Consider the following 14,832-nt stretch of genomic DNA (forward strand, 5'->3'; position numbering starts at 1 on the left):
ATTACGTACTTTTAAAAGTTTAAATTCAAATACAAATAAACTATTAATAATATCAGTAGGTTATTTAAAATATATTCCACACAATTCCTCTAAGCTTTCATTCATAAACTAAACAAATATCGAATGAAATAACGTTTGTTTTGCGTTAATTACCACGCCTAAAGGACGATAACTTGCCATTCCAAATATGACTGCCAAGCAGATGTTTCCTCCAATGAGAGCAGCCCGTAGAGAAATGGTCTGTAGGCTTTGTGAATATGCGAACGGGCTGGGCTACATGGGCGTTTTCGTGATTTTCCCCATGTGCAATGTGTATACGAGCCAGTTTCCCTTAGAAAGTCCACCATAAAGGCATCCCTCCCCTTAGGCAGATAGCCCTCGAGGCTTTGCCATAATCACACACACACACAGACGATTCAGTAGCGCTTACCTAATGCGCATGCGCTACTAATTAATTCAGTTCTCAGTTCGCGGCAAAACAAAAATACATAAAATTTCAAAATATTTTCATTAAAAATTGAAAGATATAGAAAAACATAAAACAATTTTTACAATTTATACGCAAAAATAAGCTGATAACTTAATTCTGCACGCATTCCTCGTCAGACATCAACCACACCAGTTTGCACGTCTGCATCAAAATTTATACGGGAGTGTTAGTGCTGGGTAGCCATCAAAAGTGTCGTGTATCACGATCTTGTTTTGCCTGGAATGGATCTCGTGTCAAGTCTCGCCTGCTGCAATCAAAGAAACTCCCGGTGTGTTTGAACATGTCCGGCAATTAATGATCCGTCGGTGTCAGGCATGTTTGGCGCCTGATGGTGCAAACTTTGAGCATCTGTTGTAACATTCAAGCTGTTGTATGCCATTTGTATTCATGTCCAATAAATGTTTCAAATTAATCACTCTCTTGTTTCCTTTCCCATATTCTATCTCTGCAACCACTTACCCTTGACATTTCCGGGCATGGGTTCCTATGCAATTCTTAATCTTTATATGTGTCCTACCGCTCCCAGAAGTTTGTCGCAACATTTACAGGACACCCTGTATATTCCACCTCACTATACGCGTACATTTGCCTATTTGGCCCAACATATTTACATTTTTTTGTTTGTTTGTTTGGAAGCATAATTTGTACTTTTCATGCAAATTACCAAAATGTGCCAAATTTTGTGCAAAATCAAAATTTTGAATATCACGTAGCAGATTAAATAACCAAAAACGTAATGCTACATTAAATTAACCCCCAAAACTATATAGTAATTACATACATGAACTGAGTGTTAAAGTTACATTTAAAACTTATAATTATAAATTACAGCTCTTGGATTATAGATGATTACCATTAAATGAGTTTTGATATCCCCCTCCCGTTATTTGAAGACAGGAGTTTTACATTGAGCTCATATATACTAGGCACAGATGACTACAGATATTCGACATTACTATTTGCATGCAAGATAATAAATAATTCTATAAATTCTTCTAAGGAGAAAAAGAAGTAAATAATGATTTAATACTCCCCCCTAAGTCAGCATGAAATATATTTACTGGATGATCATTCTGGCAGTATGCTACATCAAACTAAAAGAACCTTTGAAATTTCCCATTAATCTTCATTGCACATTTTTATTTCATTTGGTTTCTCCATTTTTTGATTGGTTCAAATCTTGAAATTAATTTTCTAAACATTTTTCGTACCTAGTTATTTGTAATAACAATACATTATCTCACAAGCACATTTTAAAAATTTGACATAGCTATTTTTTCATGTTGTGTTGAATTTTTTCACAAATTTATTTACTACTTAAACTATTAATCATAAAATTTTTATCTTTGCACTATTGGATAGCTAAAAAATAAGTGTCTCGGAATTTCTAATATAATTTGCTAAATTTTGGCGATTTTTTAAAAACTGCTCGATTACTTTTAGCTATCCATTGCTAACAATAAAACATATTGAAATCAAAAGATTTAGTCTTTCACTGTTAGTCCATTGATTTTAAAAAATAAGATCACATTTTTAAATCTAAATAGGCACTTAAGTTAACTGAATGTACTCTTAAGCCAGATTAGAAAGAATAATTTGTCTAGATAATGAGGCAGTGATTTTTTTTTAGAATTTTATAGACTAAAATGTATTAAAAATATGTAAGCAAATCTTTCTAAATAACACGATTTTAGTTAAATGAACTAAAAGGTTTAAAATATTTAACTATCACAATATACCTGGTCATACACGACTGAAAATACACCGCGGGGCTTTCTTATACAAATTCCATCAGGTCATTAACAAAATTTCAAAAAGCAACAGAAGCGGCTGAGCGGTAAACTTGCTGAACGCTGGTAGATTGATTCGAGATTCGAATTCCGCGAACGGGCTGGTTGCATGGGCGTTTTCGTGTTTTTTCCCGTGTGTAACGTATATACGAGCAAGTTTCCCTTAGAAAGTCCTCCACGAAGGCATCCTTCCGTTTAGGCAGATAGCCTTAAAGTGCTTTGCGATAATCAAATAAACCAAACAAAATAACAACAGAACTTGATAGTACAGAAACGCCATGTATAAGAATGACTACATTCAACCTGACAATTCTGATTTAAAATATAGGCATGATTATTAAATATGGTAATTTAAAACTTACCTTGATTTTACTTTTAGTCACATATGATTATGATAAATAAAAAACCATTTTTTACTTTTAATGCATTGATCTAAAACCAAATAACTAAAAAGTTTTTTTTTTTCATATTTTATATCAGCTGTAAAGGTTACGAATTTAATTACTGTTGACTGCTCAATAATTTACCTTCGTAATTTGATGTTCTTTTCCTGTTCATAGTCAAAATCTTTAACTGGTATACAAGATTCCCAGCAGTCAAAGAATAAATGTAATTTGAAGGACTTGTTATTAAATAACTGAAACCTTAAAAGTGCTCGGTCAACTATATAAGAGCTTAATTATTCTCATCAACACAATCTTTTTCATTCTTGGGGAAGGGGGGGTTAATAAAATACAAATTTAGGGTATGAAACATTTTATTTATAAAATTATACTAGTACATATTACAGAGTAATAGACCTCAGTAACAATACAAGACATAAAAGCAGCTGAGCTACAAAAGTGTATGAAAAATTATATACAAGAATAAAAAGGACTCTTACATCCTTGCAAACTGAACTAATAAATTAATCAACGAGTATCTTATTTTTTTTATTGCATCATAAAAATTCATTATCCATAAAAATGATCTCAAATGTGAAAGAAAAGCAGCACAGCATCAGCTGCAGATGAGAATGAATAAGCCAATTTTTACACTTGCTGTACTCAAAACATTGGAGTCTATTAATATAAAGTTTATTACTGAATGAAAATACAGTATGGACCATGCCCAATTTGTAAATATAATTACAAATTTAAATGCTTTTTTTTCTTTTTTTAAACTAAACTTGAAATTCTTGAAGCATGTAAGGTAATATATGCATTAGGGTTTTATTGCACTACCTAAATATCAGATGATAAATAGAGAAATGCAAACTAGAAATTAATTCCATACATTTGTTTTTGTAGAGTGAAATTTTTAAAATTATTTTATATATAAATTAAAAAATAACTTTTACAAAAATAATTAGTGAAAGCAGTAATGCATATGCCCCTTAAAAATTCCAATAAACCTTCCACGAATGGTTTATTTGTTCATTATTCTTTTTTAAAAAAGGCCAAAATAAGTATAAATGAAGTATAAATGTGGATTATGGCAAAAAGTACAGAAGAATGATTAAATTCTTTCTCAGCTATGGGAACAGTTTTTCTTTGCATCTACAGTAAAGTTCATAGTTTTCCTATACATGTAGCAATCGAAACATCGAATAGTAGCCTATTAAAGTTAGACAACTTAAAACATGATATAGATCTTTTCTGGAAGAAAAAAGTATTTTATTAACTGTTTAAAAGAAATAGTAATATGTCTAGAATTTGTATTTTCAAAGATTTATAGGATTTTTTTTTTTCAAAGAGAACAAGAATCTGCCAAAAACTTTAATTCGGAGCATTAAAAAAAGATTTAATTATTTCTAAGATTTAATATAACTCAATTATTCAATTATTATCTGAAAGAACTTATTTAATGATAAACCAAACTAAAGTTGCCAAAAAAGTTTAAAATGCATTATAAAAATTTCCAAATTACAGAAAACCAAAGATTTCAGACACCAACAACTTAGTTTCAATTATAGTCAACTACTTACAATTAGGCAAAAACAACTAATTCAGTTCAACAATTTACAACAATAGTTTGACATAGGTTTTCAATAACTCCATCGTGCTTTTTTTTTTTTTGCCTAATTTAAAATTTTCTGAAAAGTTTTTTCTTTTTTCCCAGTGAGGACTACAAGTATCGAAATAAGGGTGTACTATTGGTCAAATAATTTCCAGAAACACTTATGAATAACTTTTGCATTTATCTAATTAAAATACAGTGAAATTGCCTATCTGTATGTTTCTAGTTATAACAGATTATTTAAATTCCATGGGTATGATATTAAAACAAGAATATCTTCACAAAGAAACATCACAAACATAACAGGAACTGAAAAACTTCAGGCCTTGAATATTTTCTAGGGGCCATTCATTATTCCAATTAAAATGTATGATTAATCAATAATTAATAACAAAATAAATGACAGGCATGTTTAGGAGAACAGAACCCAGCAATACAAAAGATGTGTGTTTATTTGCATATTCTCCCTTTTTTTCACTAATTTTATCATACAAAAATCGAGAGGGTGAATTTATGTGAATGATTTAATATCAAAAGAATGGAGTTACAGAACATTACAAGTGAAAAATAATCATGGGTAAACTATTGGCACTATCCCAATATTATATATTTAAAAGACATCTACATCCCAATACAAACAGATAGTAATATTAACAGTAAAGTCTCGCCCATTCTTATTGTTGCCCCACTGCTACTTCCAAGGCCTAAATTCATCCAGTGCTGCTAAAACGGCTGTTTGGGTTGTCTGCTACAGCTTGCAAGTTGTCACCATCATCAGTTGAATATGTTTTTCCTCAAGCAATGATTTTCAAAATTACCAACAGAATAGGATAACCCCATTTTCTTGAAGCTTTTCACTATAGTTATTTCATTAATTAGAGCCCATTCACGCAATATTCATGAGCAAATCAATTAGTAAAATTAAAACAAGTACTACATGGATGAACCCATTTTAAAATTTTATGGAAATTTGCTTTCTGAATGCCTCGAGGAAAGGGAAAATGATGATAATAAAAAAAATTTAAAAACCTTGTGTGAAAACACTGGGGGGGGGCATATGCAAGTAAATATGGTGTATGACATTTTTAAAGCTTCTTTAATGTGGTAACACTTTCTTTGCATTTACGATCTTTGTCCATGACATTTAAGCAAGGGATATATATCGACACATTAACTTGCATCACTGTCACATTACAGAATACAGTTATTCTTACAAACTAACAATAATAGCTGGTCTATCAATAGATTTGATATCTTTTGAGATGCAGGTTAAACATCTTCCTTTATTTCCAAAGAATAAATACAGCATACTATTTTAACAATATGCACTATTAGTTTACAAGGAACTGAAGATTTAGGCTCAAAAAATATTCTGAAACTAACCAAGAAATTTTAAGTATGAACAGCACTGCAATTATTTCTAGAATTAGTGAAATCAATATAAATGGTGAGTTTGCAGACGTAACTTAATAAAATAATGTGCTTAGTATCTACCTTCTATGACTTTTTTGCACACGATTTTCAAATCTATTACATTTTTGCACTTCCTCCCTGGCTTTAGGAAGTAGATTCTCCCAAAAGAATGATCAAGTTTTGGAATTTTTCAAACTGACTCAGCCTTAATGAAATGCTGAAACAGAAGATCCACATCTTTTTTGAGCATTCCTTGTCATGCAGTCACCCTACTAAGTTCATCTCTAAGTGCCACCTCTAGCCTTATTACAGAAAGATTCTATGGATACTGAAGATAACATTTCACAATTTTCTCCTTTAATTTCTTTTAGGATTGATAATTACATGTCCATACCAGTAATAAGAATCTACAGATTTAAACAAGCTTAACAACAAATTTTGTTTTTATGCACAGCAAGGAATGGATGATAATTCACAATGTGGAAATATAAAAAATAGTACTGAGAATAATACATTACAGCAGTATTAGTGTATCTATTCATGCTTTTTTATTTGTATATATTCTTTTATACTCCTTTCTTCAAGAATGACACAAACCACATAAATTTTCCTTCTTGATTTTTAAGGGCTAAAATCCTAAAGTATTTTTAATAGTTATGAGGTAGGGAAAAAAACAACAGCAATAATAATAATAAAAATAGTTGACAAGCCATACAGTTAGGATTTGGTTACATTATGGAGTAGTAAGATTCAGCATGACAAGTTACATTAGCAAAATTTTTTTTATGTCAGTTTTAAACTACGGCTTATATAGTAATCATTATTCAAACAATGAGTACTCAAATTCAGCATACAGTGACACTAAAAATTATCTATTAATCTGCATACAATTAAAAAAATAGACTTTTTTTAAACAAAAACAAACACAACAGAAAATGATGATTGTAACTAGAAAGTTTTGCGACAGATGATACCTGTGCTTTATTTTTGAATAAAATCTGAACACTACATCTGACTAAAAATGTATTTACAATTCAGTTAAATATCAAGGTAAAACATACTTTTATCGTCAGTTAAAAGCAACATAAATGCTTGTAAAATTGTGATAAATGAAAAGTAATAAAAGAATGAGAAGCAGTATTAGCTGTTTCACTGTAATGGCTGTTTTACACTGCTATATACTGTCATTTTCTTCGCAATTCATGCGGATGTGACTATAATATGTTTATATACTAAGAATCAATATTTATATATTTAAGAACGGATTTGAGCATGAAGATAATACTGTTTTTTACAGTGATATATAAATGCTTATACTAATCAACAGAATGTTTATGAAAGAGAAAATAAAGCATGCCATTAATAAAATATATTTTTTTACAAAATGTAGGGATTGAAATTTTGTCCTTTTCTCTGACAATTTTCTAGACAAATAATGAAATATCATTTTAACATTCATGAAGTAATATGACTGTTCTTCCAATTTTGCATATCATTTTATCTATCAAATGACTCACTCTGTTGTTTTATTAAAAACTGAAAAGTAAAGCTGATTTAAAAGAAAGAAGGAAGAGGGAAGACTTTGCATAGAATAATAGCTTAAAACTCAAAAGTACTTAAGCCAATATTTTTAGTTTTTAATAAAACAGCAGTTTTATATCCAGCTTTCATAAAAAAATGAATATCCAGTTTATAAGAATTTTAAGTAGCAATTATGTATTTCCCCTGAGTGGCATGACTGCCTTTATCTGAATTTTTGTTATTTGGAATATATTAGATTATAATTTTAAATATTTTGCTTTCTTTAATAATATATGTATCATCTTAATGAATGAAAGTTTATGAAAACACAGACTAAATAAGTAATTATAAAAATTTAGATAACAGGTGTTTAATTACATGTCTTCATGAGCAGATCCAAAGAGCCATGCCACTCACAGGGTTAATCAGAATGGAAAATTTTTGAAAATTTCTGCTACAGTATTTTTAACAAATTAGATTAACTTTAAACTCAGAATCTGATCTACATGTGGAGCTTTTATTTGTAAAAACTCCATATAAATAAGGTTTTTTTGTAATTAAAATTTACAGTACAATACACAGCTTTGTAATGCAGTTTACCAAACAATTAACAGCTGCTGAATCCCATTATTTTTAATTTTTACAATATTGATTTTCCTCCATGACAACTTAGAAAAATTATTTACATAAATTCAAAATCTACTCCTGCTAACTCATCCAAGCATTACAAGTATGTTATTCTGTTTTTAAAAATGAATCAGAAATTTTCTTATCAGTAGTACCAGACTCTCAAATCATATTAACTTTTCACATGAATGCAGTTCACAAAAATAATGTAGGACATGTTAAAATCTTATAAGTTTGTTGAAATTCCTTATATGATGTAGATATAAAAGAAGCAATAATTTCAAGAAATCAATTTCCTGTGCAATACTATTTACAATGAAATATCAGGCTCAATTCACAATTGTAGTACAAATATTTTACAAAATTAACTTTTTCACATGTTTGTATGGTGACAGAATAAAAATGATGATACATTTTGATGTTAAAAGATCATGTAACTGAAAATGAGCTGGGAGAAGCAACTTAAAACAAACTCTTATAGATAAAAGACACACTAGTATATGTATGAAAATGTTTTCAGATTACGTGAAAAAGGATAATGTCATTTCAGGCACTTTGGCAAAAATTGCATAGTTTTGCTACAAATCTAGATTCTCAAAATTATTTTACCATTTGTTAATAACAATTTACTTTTACACAATAAATTTTTAAGACTTTCTTAAGATAATTTTTGCAATACGTGATAAAAAGAAAATAATATCAAAATGTACTCTGCTCAACAGAGGTAAAAGGAATTAATGAAAAAGTATAGATAATATAAAAATGGAAGCACAGCATCCAAATATAAAATACAGATTTTTAACTAAATGAAAACACATGGCACTAACAACACAAAAAATATTACAACAGTACTTTTCTTCCTGTCTAGACAAGCTTCGGAACAACATTATGTGCTAGTTTATAAGGATATGTTAAAAACCGCAAGATTTTATTTAAAGACACTGATCAATGATAACTTAAAACAAATCTACACTTTTGATTCCATGTAAAAATGTATTTTCCTCAAGTTGTAAATTGGAATTTTGAAAATATATAAACAATAACATATATTAACTTTTTAATTAGTTCAAGTACATCAATAAATATGCCTTATTCTTGAAGAAATAGTTTATTCTAAGCAAAATAATGCAATCTTTAATCTAGATTAGATGTTTAAAAAATTATGAATAAACATTTGGCATATCAAATTATGAATAAACATTTGGCATATCACTTGAGATAATCAAAATTTAGTGAAAATTGCTATTAAAATTTTAAGAAAGAAGATTTTTTTAAAATAACTAGTTTTGAAAATGCAATTCTTTTAATACACAACATACACCCCCTCCCCAAATACAGGGAAGAAAAGAAATAGAGAAGAAAAAATCATACACTTATTTAATTGATGTAACTGTATTCAGAGATAAATGGAATTTGCAAAATTCTTTTGGGAATAACAGATTATGTATAGTGACAAGATTTTTAACTGCATGAAACTTTAAATGTTATTTTAAGCATGAAGATATACTAAAAACCAATACTACAAAAGTTCTATCATAAAGGGGGGGAATAAAAAAACACTTTTGGAATCAATAATTAAAATTTCAAGTCTTGTCTTTTTTTTTTATAAATTTATTATACATGAAACAATGTTAAATTAAACATCTACTATATTATATAAATTCTCTGTAGGAAAGTATTGAGCTCATTTAAGCATATGAATTCATTCTTTAAATATTTATTTGGCTTCCAACTACAATGAAAACAATCATTCAACTTAATATGCTCAAAAATTAATACAACAAAAGTAATTTACATGAATATTTAACCCAATTAATTTATATAAATATTAATTTTAATTAATTTATATTCCTATATGCAAAACAAAGTAGTAATATTTGCAAAGCAAAACAGAGAATTATAAAAATAAGATTCAAAATGCCAATCTATTATGAGATTAAATGGACTGCTTGATTTACCACTATTCATGTTGTTCTAATATGGGTTTGATAATAACCAACAAAATTTAAAAATTCAAGTAAATTCTTTCCCGCCCTTATCTTATGTCTACTAACATGTAACATTGTTTTCATAGAAATGTGCTAATTATCACACAATTCTAATGTAATTATCATAAAATTATAGACCTGTAATACTATTTTTCAAAATTGATCAAAAATTTAATTGAAAAATAAAATCTATACAGAAATATAATACAGAACACTAATGATACAAATGCTGCATTATTGAGTAGTTTCGTTGTTTTCAGTCACAATATATGTAACAACATGTACAAATACATACATTACACAGAATAAAAAACTTAAAAAGCTAATTCAGTTCTTGTATTTCTCAATATATTATTCTTTTGATATTTTCATTTAATTTTTATGCAACAAGGAGAAATAAAAGTGAATTAAAAGTGCAAAATAAAAGAACTTGAAATTCTATTAAATTAAAAAAAAATACTAATTAGAATACTGATAGTGAAGCAATATTAACTGCATTACAGTAACCAAATTACAAATGCATTTTATGCAATAAAAACTTAACCAACCTCTCCCCCCCAAAAAAAAAAGTTCTCATAGAAAATGACACAGGACCATTTAAAAATAAAAGATAAATATCAACTGAGAGGGATTAAATATGATATTTCAGCCTAGTTTGGATACTTTTAAGTTAGTAACTTTACAGAAATACTTATGATAAATCCTAAATTTTAACATTTCATGCCCATTTAAAAAATATAACGTTTATCTCACTGCAGAAATAAGTATAAACTGGGGGAAAATTTAACATGATATTTCAGCCTAGTATGGTTACTTTTAAGTTATTAACCTTCCAAAAATACTTAAACATATGATAAATCCTGAATTTTAACAATTCATAAACATTAAATTATTTAGTATTTATCTGATTGGAGGAAGAGAAAAAAACAGATTAAGAAAAAAGGAAAAGTATTTAAAAAAATAGTGGTTACATGGCAATTTTATATCATAAAGACAATTAAAAATTTATAAAACAAATAACAAATGTCAAAGAATGAAAAACATTCAAGAAAGAAAGATTTCAACAAAACCATACTATGTACAAGATGTAGAAAGGGCAATTTTTTCTTTAGCTCCAATGACGCTAAATTACAGACTAACTTGATATTAAAAGGAAGAAATTTAAAGTAGTGAATGATTTAAATTAGTGATCCAAGCATTATTTTATTTTCAAATTTAGGAAGATATTTTAAATGAAAGAAAGACAATCACCGCAGAATATCAATATCAGAAAATACATTATATATATATATATATATATATATGAAAATGAATTAAGAAAAATCTTAATGAATACACATACTGCTTAAGTGAAAAAAACAATAGCTGTGCTTTAGCAGAAAAAAATTACCATAACTAAATTATATTAAATACTAAAATTATAACCACTCAAAGTATTACAAAAATGCATATGAAAAATAAGTTGAGAACTAGTAAAAACAAATTTAGAACTTAATCAAAAGTGAAGTAGCCTAGGCCAAATGGCCAAAATGTTACAGCAGTCATAAAGACATTATAGAATGTCTTTATGACTAGATTGAACTTTTATGTATAGATTGAACTATTTTTGCTCTCATCACGTGGATGCATAAAAGTAATTCAATTCCTCATTCTAATTAAGTGGTAGGACAGGTCAATGTTTATGATACTATGTAATTTTGAAATTGAAAAAACAAAATAAATGATTAATTCAGAACAACTGCATAAGATCTTCATCCCCTACGGTGGTGCTATGCAACTATTCTGGGATGATGGCATGCGTTTTGAGTTAATTGCTTTCACTTTTATTTATTTCTCTTTGTTACATTCTATAATGTTCATTATGTACAATTGCTATGGTTTATAAATGTGTGAAAAGCACCATTAATAATGTGTACTAATTTTAGAGAAACATGTTTAGCTTATGATTTTGCATAACTATAAACAAAAACATGAATTTTTTGCATTTAGTTTTTAGAAAAATTAAATGAAAATATCAAAAGAATAATATATTGAGAAATACAAGAACTGAATTAGCTTTTATTTTATTTTTTCAGTTTGAAAATTGCATAGTACCAGTGATCTCTCTTGCCAATTTATTACAATGAGCAATTGAATTATTTTTGTTCATCCCTGTGAGGAAAACAAAAATAGTTCAATTTGACTGTTCTAACATTTTGGACACTTAGCCTAGACTACTTCATTTTTACTAAAGTTCTAAATTTGTTTTTGCTGGTTCTCAACATTTTCTTTTAAATTTTTAATATACTCTAGAAGATTACAATCTTAGCATTTAATATAATTTAAATACAACATACATAAATCTAAGAAAACAGGAACTTAGGAATGCTTTGCTGTGAAAGAATGCATTAAAAATCTTCATACATCTTATGTACTAATACAGAATACACTTATGGCATTCATTTAGAAAATGGAAGAAAGATATAATAAAAAATAGCATTGCTGTGAAAAAAAATTCACTTTGCATGTTCACAGTTTATCATACTAAAAAAAAAACCAGTAAAATGGAATGGGATGATCACTTACTATTCCTTAAAAAATATGGTGCACATTACACTAATTTCCATAAAAAGTTATCAGTAATGTTAAGGAAGGAAGGGAAGAGTATAAAAAATATTTCAAGGTTAAATAACAAGAAGTTCTGAAGATACAGAACACAAGAAATGCAAAAATATCACAGATATATGTCATATGGCCCTTATATAGTACCTTAACTAAAAACTTACCGGACAAAAATTTTTAAATCAAATTCCATAATTAACCAGAATTTTCCCCCTATCTACAAACAATAAACGAGCAAAACAAAACAAAACAAAACAAAACAAATATGAAACACAGCATATATAAAAATTACCCATTTCTTATAATTCACAGAAAAAAAGCTATATAGAGAAATGACTCAAAGAAAAAAACATACTAGAAAATATAAAATCATGCAACGGCATAACAGCAAATCTAATATACAACTGTATTATGATCAGTGTCTTTAAATACAAATACTCAAAAGCATCTGAAAGCAACTATAAAATTTTCATTTATTGAAGTACCTGATTATCAAAATTTTAAAATAAAGGGCCACTTCTGGAAAACATTTTACAGGTTACTCTTATTTTCATATTTCTTTGTTATCATATGAATGTACAAAAATCACATATAAAAGAAAATATTTACAAGAAAATATTTTTTGGTAAGGCAAGAACATGGCAAATTCAGTAACTTATAACTGACAATAGTAAAAAAAGAAAATGAGTTTGCAAAATTTCATCTAAATTACTGGGTACAGAAAGTACAGTGATAATGCAAAAAAGAAACTACATAAAAGAACATTTTTGAACTTAAAAATACTGGTATAAAAATACACATAAATGTTATGTTTTTATGTTTCAATTAAAATTAATTAATATTCATCAGAACACAAAATTAATATTCATCGATATTGCTTTTTAGAATACGTTTAATGAACTCTACAAATAAAATAGGAATTATTTTAAATTATACTTCATATGTTTATAATAAATATATAGAATTCTTGAATACACTGTTGCAAATACTTTATAATTAAAATTTTATAAAAGTTTAAAAACTAAACATGAAAAAAAAGTTGAATTTTTGATGAGCAATAAGCATTTTTTTAAAGCAGTATGTTAAAAAAAAAGGCTTTTAAATTAGAGAAAAAATTGTGTAACAGATTATTAATTTTGAATGACATAATCTTGTTTCTTATGATTAACTGCAAAATAAATTATAATTTTTACTTTACCACATAAAATCTAAGGCAACTGATTTGCAATGTTCCATCAAATCAAATAGAAGAGCACCTGAAGTGACAGTTAAGTTTACATAACTTACATGTCTTGCAACTTACATGTTACTGGTATCTTCATATGCCAACTAATCATCATATTAAGATAAGTACAATATACACAAAGAGAAGCTTTTCAACATATTCTGTTAAATGACCTTCAGCTGGTTAAATATTTGCACATTGAGTCTAATAAAGGTCTCACTAGTCAAAGTGTGCAAATTTTATAATTGCAACCTTTGCCAAATGTATTAAAACTGTCAGCTTTTACAAACATCATTTACACTGTATTGTGAACCTGAGATAACTAACTTTTGATCAAAGCATTTCGAGCAGACTTCAGCTTGTCAATGCGTTTCTGAAGATGAGTATTTGAAGTCTCCAGTTCTTCTATTCGTGACTGAGCTTCTCTTAGCTTTAAAAACAAAAAGAAATGAAAACTTTTAAAAATAAATTTATTGATTAAATTTTTTCTTTTGATTTAGGGTTAATTTTTAAAACAGGCAGATCATTCATAACACAATTCTACAATCTAAATTATTTAACATATTAAATTGACAAAATGCAAATTTTTACAAATACCAAATATTTAAGAAAAAGGAAGATAAAAACAAAGTCACAACCTGAAGTTATAATTTCAATATACAATTTTAACTATACTTTTATCAGTCATTATGTCAGTTCTATCTTTAGAATTACACTGATGAATTCATAATTTAAAAAATGTATTATACTTAACAAATAAATTACTTATAATGATTCTAAAAACAAATGAACAACAAAATATGACAGAAAGTTTAAATATTATAATTTGTAATTCCAAGCAGACATTCATAATAAATATGATTTTGTTATAAATTCATATCAATTTACTTTTAGTTTTTTTACTTCCAACATAAAATTTCTATAGCATCATTACTGAAATTAAATTTGTGTTTATAAAAACATGAAACTACTTTATCTTAGCAGGATTTTTTAATTCAAATATTTTTTATCAAATTATTTTATTTTCTTATTCAAATGCTTTCTATTAAAACTTGAATAATTTCAAAAATTTCAGTCCTGATTAAAAGTGAAATGTTGTTAAATACATGCATTATCTGTTCATGTTTGTTGTTTTTAAATGAGTTTTGTATATTTAATAAAATCCTTTTGTATTAATTT

At 27.4% G+C, this 14,832-nt stretch overlaps 1 protein-coding gene across 1 annotated transcript in view; it reads right to left on the bottom strand.

The window, feature by feature from the left end:
• Nucleotides 1-3,019: 3,019 nt before the first annotated feature.
• Nucleotides 3,020-14,832, bottom strand: part of LOC118182733 (leucine-rich repeat flightless-interacting protein 2) — a 99,246-nt gene continuing 87,433 nt past the window's right edge. Inside the window, exon 13 of the mRNA XM_085816943.1 lies at nt 3,020-14,083. Coding sequence (XP_085673069.1) covers nt 13,976-14,083 — 108 coding nt within the window. The 3' untranslated portion in view covers nt 3,020-13,975. The remainder of the gene's footprint in view (nt 14,084-14,832) is intronic.

This window comes from Stegodyphus dumicola, chromosome 5 (genome assembly GCF_044657685.1).
Source record: "Stegodyphus dumicola isolate Sdum_Otavi_A_Nest chromosome 5, ASM4465768v1".
Lineage (NCBI taxonomy): Eukaryota > Metazoa > Arthropoda > Arachnida > Araneae > Eresidae > Stegodyphus > Stegodyphus dumicola.